Consider the following 19,790-nt stretch of genomic DNA (forward strand, 5'->3'; position numbering starts at 1 on the left):
TATTATATAGGATAGAGGCCTGGTGCATGGGTGGGGGCTGGCTGGTTTGCCCTGAAGGGTGTCCCGGATCAGGGTGGGGGTCCTGCTGGGGTGCCTGGCCAGCCTGGGTGAGGGGCTGATGGCTGTTTGCAGGCTGGCCACAGCCCCCAGCCACCTAAGCTCCCAGTGGAGGCTGGCTGGAAGCAGGTATCTGGGATTTATTTATCTTCTATAATTGAAACTTTGTTGCCATTTGCAGAGGCCACAGCAAGCCAGAGCAGGTGGGAAGCTTGGCTTCCTCCGTCGCCGGGGCAACCAAGCCTCCTGCTTGCTCCAGCTCCATGGCTGCTGGCCGCCATCTTGGTTGGGTTAATTTGCATATAGCCGCTCTGATTGGCTGGTGGGTGTGGCTTGGGTGTACTGAAGGGACGGTCAATTAGCATCTTTGTCTTTTATTAGTGTAGATAGTTTATTTCAAATTAATGTTTGTATCTGGTGTGGGATAGGAATAGGTTATTTTTCTCACATATCCATGTACTTATTCTATCACCATTCATTGAAAACTACTTTGATTTATCCACTGATTTACTTTGGTACCTTGATCAGAAGTCAGTTGATTGTATGTGAATGGGTCTACTTCTGGACTCTATTCTGTCTCATTGTCTGTCTATTCTTGCAACAATATCACACTGATTTCTACAGTTTTATAGTAAATCTTGATAGAAGGTAGTGAAACATCTAACTTTGCTTCTTTTTTTTTCATAATTGTTTTGACTTTTCTATTTTGCATTTCCATATACATTTTAGGACCAGTTTTTCAGCTCCAAAAAGGCCAGCTGAGATTTTTATTGATACATGTATTTGATTCACTTGGGGAGACTTGACAACATTAAGCTCCTCAGTCTATGAATGTGGTATATTTCTCCATTTATTTAGATATTTAAAAAAATTTTCTCATCAGTCTTTTTACTGGAGATCCTGCACATTTTTCATTAGATTTATTCCTAAGTGTTTTATGTTTTTTAATACCATTATAAATAGTATTTTTAACTTTGACTTTCAGTTTTTTGTTACTATTCTATAGAATGCAGTTGTCTATTTTATACTGAGCATGTATCCTGTGACTTTGCTAAATTCACTTATTAATTTTAGTAGGATTTTTCATTTTTCGGTACATTCCCTAGGGCTTTTATATACACAGTCGTATAGTTTACAAATAAAGACTGTTTTACTTTTACTTTTCCAGTACTTATGCTTTTTAGTTCCTTTTTATTGCACTGGCTAGGCCCGACAATATAGTTTTGAATAGAAGTAGAAATGATAAGTTTGGACATCCTTGCCTTGTCCCAGTCTTAGGGGGGAAGTATTCATTATTTCACTATTAATACGTTAACTGTAATTGTTTTGTAAAAGCCAACCCCTTTTTGATATCATGAATGGAGATTGAATTTTGTCAAATGATCTTTCTACATTTATTGACATATATAGTCATACATGATTTTCTTATTTTGTTAGTGCTGTAGAAGACATTGGTTTTTTATTATAAACTTTATTTGAGGTCATTGCACATGCATATGCATTTGTAATAAATAATACAGAGAGATTCCATATATCCTACCTGATTGCAAAAGTATAGCACAATATCACTACAAGGATATTGACATTGATATGATTAAGACACAGAACATTTTCTTTACCAGAAGGATACCTCATGTTGCTCTTTTATAGCCATACCTGTTTCCCTCCTGTTGTTACCCCTTCCCTAACTCTGGGAACCATTAATCTCTTCTCTATTTCTATAGTTTGTCATTTCTAGAGTGTTCTACAGATGGAATCATACAAAATGTAACCTTTTGGGGCTGGCTTTCATTTTTTCCCATGGTATGGATGTACACAGTTTGTTTAACCATTCACTTGTTGAAAGTCATCTGGGTTGTTTCCAGTTTGGGGTTATTAGGAATAAACATGATAAAAATATTCATGTGCTCTAACTGGTTTGGCTCAGTGGATAGAGCGTCAGCCTGCAGACTGAAGGGTCCCAGGTTCGATTCCTGTCAAGGGCATGTACCTTGGTTGCGGGCACATCCCCAGTAGGGGGTATGTAGGAGGCAGCTGATTGATGTTTCTCTCTCATCGATGTTTCTAATTCTATCCCTCTCCCTTCCTCTCTGTAAAAAATCAATAATAAAATAAAAATGAACTGTGATTTCTAAAAAAAAACACAAAAAAACATTCATGTGAAGATTTTTGTGTAAACCTGAGTCATTCTTCTGGGATAAATGACCAGTAGTGCATTTTCTGAGTCATGCAGTAGTTGCATGTTTAGATTTTTTATAAGTTGCCAAATTGTTTTCCAGAATGGCTGCACTATTTAATATTCCCATCAATAATGTATGAGTAATCTAGTTTTTTCACATTCTTGTCAGCACTTGGTATGATCAGTGTTTTTTAATTTAGCATAGGTGTGTAGTGATACCTCATTATGGTTTTAATTCGCATTTCCCTAATGGTTGATGATGTTGAACATTTTTTCATGTGCTTTTTAAAAAATACTTTTTTTAAATTGATTTCAGAGAGGGAGGGAGGCGAGAGATATAGAAACATCAATGATGAGAGAGAATCATTGATCGGCTGCCCCCTGCGTGCCCTACACTGGGGATCAAGCCCACAACCCGAGCATGTGCCCTGACCAGTAATTGAACCGTGATCTCCCGGTTCATAGGTTGATGCTCAACCACTGAGCCACGCCAGCCGGACTAATGTGCTTTTTTCTTATCTTCACCTAAGGATATGTTTATTGACTTTAGAAAGAGTGAGAGCAAGAGTGGGAGGGAGAGATAAGGAGAGAGAAACATCGATGTAAGAGAGAAACATTGATTGGTTGCCTCCTATATGCGCTCCAACGGGGAATCGAACCAGCAACCTTTTGGTGCACAGGAAGATGCTCCAACCAGCTGAGCAACCCAGCCAGGGCTTCATGTGCTATTTGTATATCTTTGTTGAAATATCTTTTCATTTCCCTTTTGATTGGATTATTTTTGTTCTGTTTTTACTATTGGGTTTTTAGACTTTAAAAAAATATATTTTAGATACTAGCCCAGCCATGGCAAACTACGGCCCGCGGGCCGGATCCGGCCCGTTTGAAATGAATAAAACTAAAAAAAAAAAGACCGTACCCTTTTATGTAATGATGTTTACTTTGAATTTATATTAGTTCACACAAACACTCCATCCATGCTTTTGTTCCGGCCCTCCGGTCCAGTTTAAGAACCCATTGTGGCCCTCGAGTCAAAAAGTTTGCCCACCCCTGTACTAGCCCCTTGTTTTTGTCCATATGTAGTTTGCAAATATTTTCTTCCAGTCTGTAATGTGTCCCTTTTTCTCCTAAAGTCTTTTGCAGAATAAAAGTTTTTAATTTTCAAGAAGTCCAGTTGAGCCCAGCCTGTGTGGCTCAGATGGTTAAGTGTCTCCCAAATACCGGGAGGTCATTGGTTCAATTCCTGGTCAGGGCATATACCTCGGTTGTGGGGTGGATTCCCAGTAGGGGCATGTAGGAGGCAGTCCATCGATGTTTCTATCTGTCTCTCCCTTTCCTTCCTCTCTCTGAAGTAAATTTAAAAAATAAAATTAGTCCAATTGATCAGTTTCTCTTTTTATGGATTGCGCTTTTGGTGTCAAGTCTTAGAACTCTTTACCTCACCAAAGGTTTCTCATATCTTTTTCCTGAAAGTTTTATAGTTTGATATTTAAGTTCAAGATCCATTTTGAGTAAATGTTTATTAAAGTTATGAGACTTAGGTCAAGGTTTATTTTTATTGGTGGATATCTCTTTGCTCCAGTACTATTTGTTGTAAAAGCTATGTTGCCTCCTTTGGATTACTTTTGCCAACCACTGATCTTCTTACTGTCTCCACAGTTTTGCCTTGTCCAGAATGTCATATAGTTGGAATCATACAGTACATAGCCTTTTTAGATCAGCTTCTTTTACTTAGGAATATCCATTTATGTTTCTTTTCATGGCTTAATAACTCATTTATTTTTAGGGCTGAATAATATTCCATTATGTAGATATTCCACAGTTTATTTATCTATTCACTTACATTAAGACCTTTTGGTTGTTTCCAGATTTTGGCAGTTATAGATAAGGCTTTTATAAACATCTGTACTCAGCTTATTTATTTATTTATTTATTTATTTACTTACTTACTTATTTAAGTTTAAAGTATCAGTTTTCGTGGGGTTTTTAAAAATATATTTTATTGATTTTTTACAGAGAGGAAGGGCGAGGGATAGAGAGTTAGAAACATTGATGAGAGAGAAATATCGATCAGCTGCCTCCTGCACACCACCTACTGGGATTGTGCCCACAACCAAGGTACATGCCCTTGACCTTAATCGAACCTGGGACCCTTCAGTCCGCAGGCTGACGCTCTATCCACCGAGCCAAACCAGCTAGGGCTGTGCTCAGCTTTTTAAAAACTCCTTTGGGTAAATACCAAGGAGTATGATTTCTGGACTATATGGTAAAAGTATATTTAGTATTGTAAGAAACTACTAAACTGTCTTCCAAAGTGGCTGTATGTACCATTTTGTATTCTCATCAGCAATGAATGAGAACTCGTGTTGGTTCATATCCTCACCAGCATTTGATGTTGTCAGTGCTTTTAGATTTTGGCCATTCTAGTTGGTATGTAGTAGTATCTCATTGTTGTTTTAATTTGCATTTCCCTAATGACATATAATGTGGAGCAACTTGTCATGCTTATTTGCCATTTACATATCTTCTTTGATGAGGTTTCCTGATATTTTGCCCATTTTAAAAATCAGATTGTTCATTTTCTTTTCTTTTTTTTTAATATATTTTTACTGATTTCAGAGAGGAAGGGAGCGGGAGAGAGAGACAGAAACATCAATGATGAGAGAGAACCACCAATTGATTCTCCTGTATACCCTACACTGGGGATGGAGCCCTCAACCTAGGCATGTGCCCTGACGGAGAATCGACCCGTGACCTACTGGTTTCTAGGTCAACGCTCAACCCCTAAGCCATGCTGGCCAGGCGATTGTTCATTTTCTATTGTTGAGTTTGAGTTCTTTATATACTTTGGATAATAATCCTTTATCAGGTTTATTTTTTACAAATATTTTCTCTTAGTATATGGTTTCACATTTTCTTGATGGAGTCAGTTTTTAAAATAGATATAAAGCTACTCAGATTTTCTATTTTTTCTTGTATCTATTTTGGTAACTTGTATTTCAAAGAATTTCTGTTTCATGTAAGTTGTCAGGTTTACTGTCATAAAGTTACCTCTTTAATGCCTGTGATGTCCCCTTATTCATTTCTGATGTTACAATATTTGTTTTATCTTTCTTTTTTTTTAGGGTTAGATTTTCTTTTTTTAAATAAATCTTTATTGTTCAGATTATTAAAGTTGTTCCTCTTTTTTCACCCCATAGCTTCCCTCCACCCGGTTCCCACCCCACCCTCCACCCTCACTCCCCACCCACTGTCCTCATCCATAGGTGCACGATTTTTGTCCAGTCTCTTCCCGCATCTCCCATTTCCCTTTCCCCCCCAAGAATAGTCAGTCCATTCCCTTTCTATGTCCCTGATTCATTATAATCACCAGTTCATTCTGTACATCAGATTATTTATTCACTTGATTCTTAGATTCACTTGTTGATAGATGCATGTTTGTTGTTCACAATTTGTATCTTTACCTTTTTCTTCTTCCTCCTCTTAAAGGATACCTTTCAGCATTTCATATAATACTGGTTTAGTGGTGATGAACTCCTTTAGCTTTTCCTTATCTGTGAAGCTCTTTATCTGACCTTCAATTCTGAATGATAGCTTTGCTGGATAAAGTAATCTTGGTTGTAGGTTCTTGCTATTCATCACTTTGAATATTTCTTGCCACTCCCTTCTGGCCTGCAAAGTTTCTGTTGAGAAATCAGCTGACAGTCGTATGGGTATTCCCTTGTAGGTAATTGAGTCTCTTTCTCTTGCTGCTTTTAAGATTCTCTCTTTGTCTTTTGCTCTTGGCATTTTAATTATGATGTGTCTTGGTGTGGTCCTCTTTGGATTCCTTTTGTTTGGGGTTCTCTGCGCTTCTTGGACCTGTAAGTCCATTTCTTTCACCAGGTGGGGGAAGTTTTCTGCCATTATTTCTTCAAATAGGTTTTCAATATCTTGCTGTCTCTCATCTTCTGGCACCCCAATTATTCTGATGTTTGTACGCTTGAAGCTGTCCCAGAGGCTCCTTACACTATCTTCATATTTTCGGATTCTTTTTTCATTTTGCTTTTCCGGTTGGGTGTTTTTTGCTTCTTCGCATTTCAAATCTTTGACTTGATTCTTGCGCTCCTCTGGTCTGCTATTGGGTGTCTGTATAATATTCTTTATTTCAGTCCGTGTATGCTTAATTTCTAGTTGGTTCTTTATCATAGCATCGAGGGTCTCATTAGTTTTCGTGACTCTCTCCTCAAGTTTATTGACAGCTTCTAGCACATTTTTGCAAGCCCTCAAAATTGCGATTTTTAGCTCTATATCCTCCATTTCTGTCATGTTTTTTTGTCTCCGCATTTTTTATGCTTTCTTGGTGCACCCCCTAGTGGTCTTTGTGCGCAGTCTTGTTCTAGTTGAGCCTTGATTGTTGTAGTTAATACTAGAGGGATTTGACCACCAGGCCGACTGGCTGTGTGAATCAGCTGTGTCTGCCGCGGAAAACTTCTGTCCTCTGGGGAGGTGCTAATCTAGCCTTTGCCTGAGGCGATCCGGCAAATGGCTCTGCGCAGGGCTTGGGCGGGGCGGGCTCAACAGGGCGGGCGGAGGGAGCGGTTATGGTGCCCTCAGTCCCGTTCCCAGAGGCTCTGCTTCTCAGAACCCCAGGAACCGCTGCAAACCTCGGAGAGAAAGCTGCCTTCCAACTGATGCCAGACACTCCCGCTTCTCCCGTTTGAGTCCGAGTCCCCAGCGATTCGCCCGTATCTGGAGCTCAGAGTCTGAGACTCCCCCCTGACCGAAAACGACAACCGCGCTCTCAGCCACCAGCCCGCTTTGCGCGCGCACCTCCGCACCTGAGTATTTTCCACACTGCGCCTCCTCTGAGCCTCGGTGTGCTGTTATTTTTCCTTCTAGTTGAAGAGTCTCTCCTCAGCCAGCCTTCCTGTGGTTCTGGGTGATGTCCGTTCCGTCTTTTAGTTGTATTTTTGAAGTGGTTGTTTGCGGCAGCAGTCTCCGGTGTTTACCTATGCCGCCATCTTGGTCTCCCCCAAAAAGGATTTTTTTCCCCATCCCCCTTTCCCAGGCTAAGAACCCCTGCGTTAGAGGGTCTGTCCCCTGAGGTCCCAAGCGCCCGTGTCTTGTCCACTTTGGTACCTTCGGGCCATTTTGTTCGGTGCGGCACACGGAGAGTCTCCTTGCTTGTTTGTGGAATTGAAAGGAAAGGAATTGCCTAGATGGCCATCCTCCCAGGTGAGGAAAGTGCTCATTCAAGGCTAAGGCTGGAGTTTTGTTCCCAGACTTCATGTCTGGGAGAGGATTTTCCAGGGGCTCCCACTCTGCAGGCTGGAGCGGGAGGAAGTGGCCAATTCTGGGGACTCCGCTAAGTTACAGGAATTCTCTGGAGAAAGAATGACAGCAAGTTGAGCTGGTTAAACAGAGCAAGATGGAAAAAACGCTGGAAAAGGAAATGACGTCACTCATTCTGTTGGCTTTGAGCACAGGGAACCCGAAAAGTACGAAAAGTACGTGTCATTCATATGCAAAAGCCTCTGCGCACAGCTTGGGTGGGGCGAGGTCTCAGGGGATCAACAGGGCAGAGCAAGCAGCTATGGCTGATCCTCAGCCCTGCCCTAAGAGGCCCCGCGTCTCAGTGTCCCAGTAATCACTGCAAGCACCTCTGAGAGAAAGCCGCCCTCCAGTTCCGACCGATGCCAGACAGTCCAGTTTCTCCCTGTATGAGTCTGGGTCCCCAGAGACTCACCCGGAACTGGAGTTCAGAGCAGTCGGGAGCTTGAGACACCCTCCCTATTGAAAAAGACAACCGTGTCCTCAGCTGCCAGCCCTTTCCAGGTGCACCGCGTCCCCAGTTGCCAGCCCTTTCAGCGTGCGCCTCCGTACCTCTGCACTTCCACACCTCCTCTGAGTCTCAGTGCTTTTCTCTTTCCTTCTAGTTGTAGAATTTCCACTCAGCCAGCCTTCCTGTGGTTCTGGATGATGTCTGTTTTGTCTTTTAGTTGTATTTTTGAAGTGGTTGTGCGAGGCAGCAATTTCCGGTGTTTACCTATGCCGCCATCTTGGTTTCTCCTCTGTGTTTTTTCTTTATTTCTTGATTAGTCTACTAGTAGTTCAAGATTTTTGAACTTTATTGTTTTCAAATAACTAATATTTGGTTTTGTTTCTTTTTCTGAATTGTTTCCTATTTCAGTGATTTATACTCTTTATTTTCTTTCTTATTATTTTGGATTAATTTCCTCTTTTTTTCCTAGCTTCTTAAGATGGAGTCTTCAATCTTTGGTTTTGAACTTTTCTTCTTTTCTAATATAAATACTTAAAGCTCTAATTTTCCCTTTAAGCACTGTTTTTATTTTTTTTAATATGTCTTTATTGATTTTAGAGAGAGGAAGGGAGAGGGAAGAGAGATAGAAACATCGATGAGAGAGAACATTCATCTGTTGCCTTCTACATGCTCCCACCAGGGATCAAGCCTGTGTCCTGGGCATGTGCCCTGACCAGGAATTGAACTGTGACCTCCTGGTTCTTAGGTCGATGCTCAACCACTGAGCCATACTGGCCAGGCTTTAAGCACTGTTTTCAGTTTATTCCAGAAATGTTACATTTTCATTATCACTGAGTTTGAACTATTTTCTAACTTCTCTTTTGATTTCTTCCTCGACCCATAGGTTATTTAGAAATGTCTTGCTTAATTTCGAAATATTTGAGATATGTTGTTTTCAATTTTGAATTGTGTTTTGTTGTGGACTAATATCAGTCCGTTGAAATGAATCGATAGTAGTTTAAGGCCCAGCATACGTTGGTGAGCATTCCATGTAGACTTAAAAATAATGTATATTCTGTAATTGTTAGGTGTAGTGTTCTGTAATACCTTCAGCCAGCTTTTAAAGAAAAATTTTGTCCAGAATTTATTATTTCAAGAGGGTTATTCTGATATGAGGTACTCTGATATTACCAATATTTTTTTTATATATTATTTCCTTATAATACATTCTTTTTGAAAGCATTCTAATGGCAGATATATTAAAATATAATAGGTTATAAACAGGTTATAGTTTGTGTGATTTGATATCTGGGTAAATATGTATCTATCTAGTACATGTGCTTTAAAGCAGTTGTAAAATCTATATATATACGTATTATATGATACTGTTTTTTCATTAATATGCAAACTCCTTCTGGAAAAAGTTTCATTTTGTATGTTTTATTACATCAATTAAGGATGTGACAGAATACTAGTATGTATTATTTAGCAACACATGATACAGAACCTGACATAATTTTTTACTGAATTTAATTAAAGATTTGTCTATTTCTTAAGGTATACTGCCTGGTTTCTTCTCTCCACAGTGGTCTCACATCTGAAACATGGCTACGGATTGGCTGGGCAGTATTGTGTCCATCAACTGTGGAGATAGCTTGGGTGTCTATCAGGGAAGAGTGTCAGCAGTTGATCAGGTCAGCCAGACCATTTCTCTCACCCGGCCTTTCCACAATGGAGTGAAGTGCCTTGTGCCGGAAGTCACCTTCAGGTGAGTATCCTTACTGATTCTTTCAAATCTAATCTGGTGATCTGGTGGTCTGAACCTAGGCCAGATGGCCAATATTCTCTTGTGTAGCACTGCTTTTGAGTACAGTCTTCTTGTCAAAGGTGAGATTTTGCAGTCCTGCTGCTGTTTCAGTAAGCTATCATAATTGGCTTTCAGCTAATGGTTCAGGGTTTGTGAAATGTTTTTCTTATCTCTATCAAGCATGCATATATTTAAATGGATGGGTCAAATTCAGAATAATCTTTCTGTTTTCTTTTATGGCTTCAGATTTTACTTCTCAGTTTTGTATCACTGTGCTTTCTTACTCTGAGGTTGTTACTGGTTTTCCCTTGTATAACTGCAGCTATCTGTAGATTTGTATCATAATTTATCTCCAGAAGCACAATGTAGCCAGTAGTTAAAGTTCTTAGCTACAGGGAAGTATTTTTCTTAGTGTTTTCCAGCATATCTGAAGTTCAGTTGTCTTCACATCCCTCTTTTTACCAGTGTGGCAAAATTATGTTAATTAAAAATAAAAATAAAAGACTATCAGACAAGAGCTTCCTTAACTTTCTGAATAATACCCACACATAACCTTTTCTGTACGTGTATCCAATCTTATTTCTTACCTCCTCTGAAGTCTCAATAGAAATATCTCCTTTGTGTTCAGGACTCACCTTATCATGTATGCTTTATATGCTATCCTTTTCTATCATCTTTGAGACCCTGTCCATCTTTTGTGTGTCTTTAGTTTCAACCTTTATACTGTCTCTTTCCTCTCTGCATTCTAACATTCCCAGGCTTCCCCTGTAGTACACATTCCCCCTCAAACCACATACAACTTACATTTGCAACTATCATTTCCTTCTCTTTACACCCATAGTTCTTTTCAGAGCTAAGTAGTCTGCCTTCATTCCCTTTGTGGCCTCATTCTCTAGTCCAGTGGTTCCCAACCTGGGGCACAGACCCCACAGAGGGGCAATTTGATTTTTAAGGTTGGCTATTCGAGAATGAATTATTAACAGTCAATTTTTTGCATTTCTTATGGTTCTAGGGGCCTCATATACAGTATATAAATACTGTGACATATTTATGCATTTCAGTTCTCTATTATATGTTTTGAAACTTTATTTGCTATTTTTTTCATATCACTTCATATTATTTTTTAAACTATTTTTAGTGATTTCTTCCTAAGTACTTCAGCTATCCTTTCGTTCTTTTATTTTTCTCTTTCATTGATGCCATGTTCTTTGGAATCTTTTTTTTTATTATTATTATTAAATCTTTATTGTTCAGGTTACATTTGTTCCTCTTTTTTTTCCCCCCCATAACTCCCCTCCTCCCAGTTCCCGCCCCACCCTCCGCCCTCACTCCCCACCCACTGTCCTCATCCATAGGTGCACGATTTTTGTCCAGTTTCTTCCCGCATCTCCCATTCCCCTTTCCCCCCCAAGAATAGTCAGTCCATTCCCTTTCTATGTCCCTGATTCATTATAATCACCAGTTCATTCTGTACATCAGATTATTTATTCACTTGATTCTTAGATTCACTTGTTGATAGATGCATGTTTGTTGTTCACAATTTGTATCTTTACCTTTTTCTTCTTCCTCCTCTTAAAGGATACCTTTCAGCATTTCATATAATACTGGTTTGGTGGTGATGAACTCCTTTAGCTTTTCCTTATCTGTGAAGCTCTTTATCTGACCTTCAATTCTGAATGATAGCTTTGCTGGATAAAGTAATCTTGGTTGTAGGTTCTTGCTATTCATCACTTTGAATATTTCTTGCCACTCCCTTCTGGCCTGCAAAGTTTCTGTTGAGAAATCAGCTGACAGTCGTATGGGTACTCCCTTATAGGTAACTGACTTTTTTTCTCTTGCTGCTTTTAAGATTCTCTCTTTGTCTTTTGCTCTTGGCATTTTAATTATGATGTGTCTTGGTGTGGTCCTCTTTGGATTCCTTTTGTTTGGGGTTCTCTGCGCTTCTTGGACCTGTAAGTCCATTTCTTTCACCAGGTGGGGGAAGTTTTCTGCCATTATTTCTTCAAATAGGTTTTCAATATCTTGCTGTCTCTCATCTTCTGGCACCCCAATTATTCTGATGTTTGTACGCTTGAAGCTGTCCCAGAGGCTCCTTACACTATCTTCATATTTTCGGATTCTTTTTTCATTTTGCTTTTCCGGTTGGGTGTTTTTTGCTTCTTCGCATTTCAAATCTTTGACTTGATTCTTGCGCTCCTCTGGTCTGCTATTGGGTGTAATATTCTTTATTTCAGAGCGTGTATGCTTAATTTCTAGTTTCTTTATCATAGCATCGAGGGTCTCATTAGTTTTCGTGAAGCTCTCCAAAAGTTTATTGCAAGCCCTCAAAATTGCGTTTTTTAGCTCTATATCCTCCATTTCTGTCATGTTTTTTTGTCTCCGCATTTTTTATGCTTTCTTGGTGCACCCCCTAGTGGTCTTTGTGCGCAGTCTTGTTCTAGTTGAGCCTTGATTGTTGTAGTTAATACTAGAGGGATTTGACCACCAGGCCGACTGGCTGTGTGAATCAGCTGTGTCTGCCGCGGAAAACTTCTGTCCTCTGGGGAGGTGCTAATCTAGCCTTTGCCTGAGGCGATCCGGCAAATGGCTCTGCGCAGGGCTTGGGCGGGGCGGGCTCAACAGGGCGGGCGGAGGGAGCGGTTATAGCCCCTCTCAGTCCCGTTCCCAGAGGCTCTGCTTCTCAGAACCCCAGGAACCGCTGCAAACCTCGGAGGGAAAGCTGCCTTCCAACTGATGCCAGACACTCCCGCTTCTCCCGTTTGAGTCCGAGTCCCCAGCGATTCGCCCGTATCTGGAGCTCAGAGTCTGAGACTCCCCCCTGACCGAAAACGACAACCGCGCTCTCAGCCACCAGCCCGCTTTGCGCGCGCACCTCCGCACCTGAGTATTTTCCACACTGCGCCTCCTCTGAGCCTCGGTGTGCTGTTATTTTTCCTTCTAGTTGAAGAGTCTCTCCTCAGCCAGCCTTCCTGTGGTTCTGGGTGATGTCCGTTCCGTCTTTTAGTTGTATTTTTGAAGTGGTTGTTTGCGGCAGCAGTCTCCGGTGTTTACCTATGCCGCCATCTTGGTCTCCCCCTGTTCTTTGGAATCTTGTTTAGACCAAGTTAATGGCCTTTTAGGCTTCCTCCACATGAATAGAAGTTTACTTTTTGAATAATAAGAATTATATGTCACGGGGGAGGAGGGGCCCATCAGAATTTTAGAGATGCTTAGGTGGAGCATGCCCAAAAGAAGGTTGAGGACCACTGCTCTAGTCCCTCCTTACTCTCCCCTCTTATCTTTTTTTTAACTTTACCATTTTGCTGAACTAGCTCTTGCTAAGGTTACAGATGACCTAATTGCCAAATTCATTGGCAGTGCCTCAATTATAATCTGTTCAAATGCTCTCTAACTTTTGAAGTGTCCTCTTCTTTTAGTTTCTCTATCACGTCTTTGAATTTTCTTTCCATGTTTTCCTTCATTCCTTTATTATTTCTATTTTTATAGGTTCTTTTTCTTCTACTCACTTTTAAGATTGGGTTACTCAAATTTCTATCTTTGATTCTTTTCTCATGCTGTACTCTAGACAATCTCATGTGTACCTTGTTATATATTAATGAGATTCCAAATCTTTTTTAGTAGTAATAATGAACATTTATTGAATTTTTAATAACTAAATACTAGACTTAAATATTTGCATATATCATGTCATTTATCCCCATGAGAATATGTATAAACTGGCCATTGTTACTGGTGACTTCTCTGTTTGCCTATATCCGTGGTCAGCAAACTGCAGCTTGCGAGCCACATGCGGCTCTTTGATCCCTTGAGTGTGGCTCTTCCTAAGCCTTGGGAGTACACTAATGAAGTTAATAACAATGTACCTACCTATATAGTTTAAGTTTTAAAAATTTGGCTCTCAAAAGAAATTTCAATCGTTGTACTGTTGATATTTGGCTCTGTTGACTAATGAGTTTGCCGACCACTAGCCTATATCAAATCTTTAATTTAGAACCATTTTCTGAGCTTCAGACATTTTGTCTTCTGGTCATTTTGAGGTGCCTATCCTTAAATCTTCAATTTAAGATTCTCAAAGCTGTCCTGACTGGTGTGGCTCAGTTGGTTGAGCATCGTCCCATGCACCAAAGGGTCACTGGTTCGAATCCTGGTCAGGGCATATACCTGTGATTCAGGTTTGATCCCCAGTTAGGGTACTTGAAGGAGGCAACTGATCGATGCTTCTCACATTGATGTTCCCCTCTCTATTTCTCTCTCTCTCTCTCTCTCTCTCTCTCTCTCAAATCAATAAAAATATTTGTTTAGAAAAGATTTTCAAAGCTGAATTTGTTACCTGCAGATTTCCCCTCAAAAGATCTACTCTTAAGAGGTGACTAATGACACCTTCCACCCAAGTTAGAAACTTAAGAACCATAATAAATTGTTTCTCTTTGATCTTCCTGTCACCAAATCCTGTGAATTCCAAGTGTCTCGTGGTTCTATTTTTCCTTCTCTCTTTTCATTGTCACTTGCCCTATTTATCCCCTCCTACTTCTTGCCTGGTTTCCTAACTCTAGTTTCTTCACCTACAGCCACCAGAAAAATCCAATGTGATTATGACTGGCCCCTGATTAATTACCTTCACAGGCCTTACCTCCACAAACATCTTTCCTTTTAGTCAAACCATAAAATTTGCAGTTCATCAAATAGGACACATTTTGTTAGTCTCTGAGCCTTGGCCTGAAATGCCTCTCTTGCTTGGGCAACTCTTATTTTCCGTACCCACCCAGACTTAACATACGTGTTTCATTGATCTCTGCCAAACTAACATCTGCATTTTCCTTTTGGGTTCTCTAGTCTCTTATGCACACTTATGTCATAGTATTTAACACTTTTAACTATCTACTTGTCTTTTCTGCTGACCAGACTGTGAGTTCTTTGTAGGCATGTATTGCTTTTCATCTCTATAATTTCATGTACATTGCAGGGCTTACCACATATTAAGTACTATGTATATGCCTACTGAATGAGCAAGTGAGTGAATGAATAAAAAAAAAGCTATTAAGCAATCTGGAAATCTAAGATACTAATGATAGTTTTGTGATTAACAATAGGGTTCTTTAAAGGCTAGTGCTTTGTCTGTTGAATGTTGGTGGCTGAGTCTTGTCTTTAAGTGATCTACCACCTTTCCTAGTTTTTGCCTTTGATAACTCATTGAAATGCAACCTTGCAAAGGTATAGCTCAAGCATGTCAAACTTGCAACTCGCCGGCCACAGTGTGACATGCTTGGTTGCTATTGATTTCAGTTTCATCACTGTTACCACTATTATAGTTTTGAGAGTTGGATTCTTTTGTGTATTTCAGGGCAGGTGACATTATGGAGTTAAAAATTCTGGAGATACCAGGTCCTGGAGAAAACCAACATTTTGGAGACCTTCATCAGACAGAATTAGGCCCTTCTGGTATTGGGTACCAAGTGGGTATCAATCAGAATGGCACAGGCAGGTTGGTCAAGAAGCCAACCTCTTCCAGCAGTGCCCCTCAAAACATCCCTAAGAGGACAGATGTGAAGAGCCAGGATGCTGCCGTTTCCCCGCAGCAGCAGCTGTGTTCCAAGAGCTATGTGGACAGGCACGTGGAGCCTTTGAGTCAGTCCAAAAGTTTCCGTCGTCGGCACAATTCTTGTAAGTTGGAGCAAGTTGATATTTCTTCTTAACCTGATGTTTGAGGGCTGTAAGTTCTTATCTACTGCTATTCTTTAAACAAATCCTTTACAAAAGGATGCTGGCAGAGCTTCACAAAAATATAGCACAGTTCTCTTCTTCCAGAGCTATAAGATAATAAGGGAAAAGAAATAAGCTGTTAGATGACCTGCTGGTGTTGCTCAGTGGTTGAGTGTCGACCCAAGAACCAGGTCAGGGTTCGATTCCCCGTCAGGGCACATGCCCGGGTTGCAGGCTTAATTCCCAGTAGGGGGCGTGCAGAAGGCAACCAAACAATGATTCTCTTCATTAATGTTTCTATCCCTCTCTCCCTTTCTCTGAAATCATTTTTTTTAAAAAAAGAAAAGAAATACTCTGTTAGAGACTCATACCAGTTTCCTTTCTTCAAGAAAAAATCTGCCTGGAGTTCACATAGACAGAAGTGTTATTGTTTTTAATCTGGTAACTGATAGTCATAGTGATGTCTGAGTTGGATCTGCACTGGGGCTGTTCTAAAGTATTCTTAAATAACTTTTCTTCTTGTGATTTGGCTCTAATCCTCGATAGAGGAGAGGAAGGCACTTGCCTAGAAACCTCTGTGACCTTAGTTTCTGACAGACTGACAATTTAAAATTTGCTGTACTCACTGTCCCTACTGGCACATCCAGAGAGTATGCACTGGTGTCTATTGATTTCCAGTTTTGTTTAGCACTAACAAATTGTTGAATGTTATTTGCTCATTATACAATCATAGTTAATTCACTGATTTGCTCTGAAATAATGCAAATCTTTTATATAATAGTTAATTATAACAGATTCACTAGAATCTGTGTGGCATTGATGTCAGGGGTCATCATTTTTAAGTTTTGAAAATACCTGATTCTGTGAATAAAATCCTGAAATTTTCAAAATTAAAAAAAATATGTATTTCAAGGTACTTTTCTTCAGTGCTTCTTTTTTTGTTTTTTTATTAATCCTCACCTGAGGATATTTTTCCATTGATTTTAGATAGAGTGGAAGGGAGGCAGGGAGGGGAGATAAGAGAGAAGGAGAGAGAAACATCGATGTGAAGAGACACATTGATTGGTTGCCTCCCACACATGCCTTGATCAGAGCCCGAGATCAAACCTGCAATCCAGGTATGTGCCTTGACTGGGAATTGAACCCAAGACCTTCAGAGCCTGGGCTGATGCTCTAACCACTTAGAACACTGATCAGGGCTTTCAGTGCTTCTTATATAACTATCTGAATTGACAATGATTGAAAAGCTGAGACTAAAATTGAATTGTTATTTTTGTTTCCTTTCAAAAACGGTAGAATGCTTGAAAAGAAAACGAGTCTTTTCTCTTTTTTTTTAATGTGTATTTTTTATTGTTGATAGTATTACGAATGTCTCTTGTTTATCCCCCCTTTTTACCTGCCTCTGCCCAGACCCAAACCCCCCTCCCTGGTCTTCACCACCCTATTGCCTGTGTCCATGGGCTATGCATATAAGTATATAAGTTCTTTGGTTTATATCTTCTTGTCCCCCCAACCCCACATCAAGGTATGTTCGTCTGTTCCATGCCTCCATCTTCAGGTCTTATTTTATTGGTCAGTTCATTTTGTTCAGTAGATTCCACAATTAAGTGAAATCATGTGATACTTGTCTTTCTCAGACTGGCTTCAGTTAGCATAATATGCTCCAGATCCTTTGCCAAAGGTAAGAGAGCCTTTTTTTTTAAAAAATATATTTTTTTGATTTTTTAAAGAGAGGAAGGGAGAGGAATAGAGAGTGAGAAACATCGATCAGCTGCCTCCTGCACACTCCCTACTAGAGATGTGCCTGCAACCAAGGTACATGCCCTTGACTGGAATCGAACCTGGGACCCTTCAGTCCGCAGGCTGACCCTGTATGCACTGAGCCAAACCGGGGCAAGAGAGCCTCTTTTTATAGCTGCACTAGAGGCCTGGTGCATGGATTCATGCGCCGGTGAGGTCCCTCAGCCTGGCCTGCGCCCTCTCGCAATCCAGGATCCCTCAGGGATGTCAGACTGCCGGTTTCGGCCAGGCCTGCAGGGATTGGGCCAAAACTGGCAGTCTGACATCCCCCAAGGGATGTAGTAGTGCGCAAAGCGGCAGGCAGCCAGGGAGGAGCCCGAGCCCAGGCCGGGCACCGTGCCACTCTCACTTATCCTGGCCCTGCTGCACTTGCTGCCACCACTGCTGCTTGGTAGTGCTGCTGCGGAGGCGGGAGAGGCTCACGCCACCGCAGCTGCACTTGTCAGCCATGAGCCCAGCATTTGGCGTCCAGTGGTCAGCTGAGCAGCATGCCCCACTGCGGGAGTGCACTGACCACTAGGGGGCATTTCCTGCGTTGAGCATCTGCCCTCTGGTGGTCAGTGCGTGTCAGCGACTGGTCAACTGGTCGTTTGGTCGCTTAGGCTTTTATATATAAAAGTGGTATTCCATAGTGTAAATGTCCCACAGCTTTTTTGTCCATTCATCTACTGATGGGTACTTGGGCTCTTTCCAAATCTTAGCTCTCTCTCTATATATATCAAAGCCTAAGAATGACTGGTTGACCGGTCGCTATGATGCGCACTGACCACCAGAGGGCAGACGCTTAATGCAGGAGCTGCCCCCTGGTGGTCAGTGCGCTCCCACAACAGGGGTGCCGCTCAGCTGACCAACCCATCCTGGTGGCCCAACATCCCAGCAGCAGCCACTCACTCTCTCAGTAGTCCTGCAGGTCCAATTTCCAGAGAATGGGCCAGGCACAGATGGACCAGCGCTGCTGGCACGATCCCGACAGTGCCACTGGCCTCCTGGAAGTCAGCCTTGGGCACCGTGGCCACTTCCCCTCCCTAGACGCTCCGCAAGGAAGAAATGATATCAAAGCGGCCGTCAGGTGGCTCCCGACAACTGGCGTGAACATCAGTGGGACGGATCTGGATCCCAGGCTGGCAAGGGCATCCCACTGCCCACCCAGAGGGCTGATCGTGTCCCAGCCCCGCCCCCATCCCATTCAGGACAGGCGCCAGACTGGGCGCAGCGGGGCCGGGATGAGCGGGAGCAGCAGGCAGTGTTGGACTGTCGGTTTCGGCCCAATTCCTACAGGACACGCCGAGTGACCCCACCCGTGCATGCACCAGGCTTCTAGTTGTAAATAACACTGCTCTGAACATAGAGGTTCGTATATTCTTTCTGATTGATGTTTCAGGATTTTTAGGATATATTCCCAAAAGTGGGATCACTGGGTCAAACGGACATTCCATTTTTAATTTTTTCAGGAAACTCCATACTGTTTTCCATAGCGGCTGCACCAATCTGCATTCCCACCAGCGGTGAACTAGTGTTGCCTTCCCCTACCCCCAGCCCGCATCCTCACCAGCCAGGATGCTTGTAGATTTTTTTGATGATAGCCATTCTGACTGATGTGAGGTGATATCTCATTGTAGTTTTAATTTGCATTTCTCTGATGATTAGTGACTTTGAGTATTTTTTCATATGTCTCTTGGCCATTTATGTCTGTCCTCTTTGGGGAAATGTCTATTCAGGTCTTCTGCGCATTTTTTAAAAATATATTTTATTGATTTTTTACAGAGAGGAGGGGAGAGGATAGAGAGTAAGAAACATTGATGAGAGAGAAACATTGATCAGCTGCCTCCTGCACACTCCCTACTGGGGATGTGCCCGCAACCAAGGTACATGCCCTTGACTGGAATTGAACCTCGGACCCTTTCAGTCCGCAGGCCAACACTCTGTCCACTGAGCCAAACCGATTAGGGCTTCTGTGCATTTTTTATTTTTTATTTTTTTAATCCTCACCAAAGGATATTTTTCCATTGAGTTTTAGAGAGAGGGAAGAGAGAGGAAAAGACCGAGAGAAATAGCGATGTGAGAAAAACACATCAATTGGTTGCCTCCTGCACATGTCCCAACCAGGGCCTGGGCCTGGGAAGAGCCTGCAACCAAGGTACGTGCTCTTGACTGGAATCGAACCCAGGACCCTTCAGTCCACAGGCTGACGTGCTATCCACTGAGCAAAACCAGCTAGGGCTCTTCTGCCCATTTTTTATTTGGATTGTTTGTTTTCCTTGTTGAGTTGTATGAGTGCTTTTTATATTTTGAACTAGAGGCCCGGTGCACAAAAATTTGTGCACTCGGGGTGGGGGGTCCCTCAGCCCGGCCTGTGTGCCCTCTCGCAGTCTGGGACCCCTCGGGGAATGACCACCTGCTGGCTTAGGCCTGCTCCCCGGGGGATTGGGCTTAAGATGGCAATCAGACATCCCTCTGGCAGCCCGGCAGCCCTCGAGGGATGTCCACTTGCCAGCGGGGAGCAG

At 41.8% G+C, this 19,790-nt stretch overlaps 1 protein-coding gene across 4 annotated transcripts in view; it reads left to right on the plus strand.

Annotated features, from left to right (window-relative positions):
• The window catches only part of EDC3 (enhancer of mRNA decapping 3), a 115,880-nt gene that overhangs the window by 22,151 nt on the left and 73,939 nt on the right, over positions 1–19,790 (plus strand). For all 4 annotated transcript variants that reach the window (XM_005882771.2, XM_005882774.2, XM_005882772.2 and 1 more), the window contains 2 exons: positions 9,566–9,747; positions 15,128–15,447. In XM_005882771.2, coding sequence (XP_005882833.1) covers positions 9,584–9,747; positions 15,128–15,447 — 484 coding nt within the window. In that variant the 5' untranslated portion in view covers positions 9,566–9,583. The remainder of the gene's footprint in view (positions 1–9,565; positions 9,748–15,127; positions 15,448–19,790) is intronic.

Source organism: Myotis brandtii, unplaced genomic scaffold (genome assembly GCF_000412655.1).
Source record: "Myotis brandtii unplaced genomic scaffold, ASM41265v1 scaffold74, whole genome shotgun sequence".
Classification (NCBI taxonomy): Eukaryota; Metazoa; Chordata; class Mammalia; order Chiroptera; family Vespertilionidae; genus Myotis; species Myotis brandtii.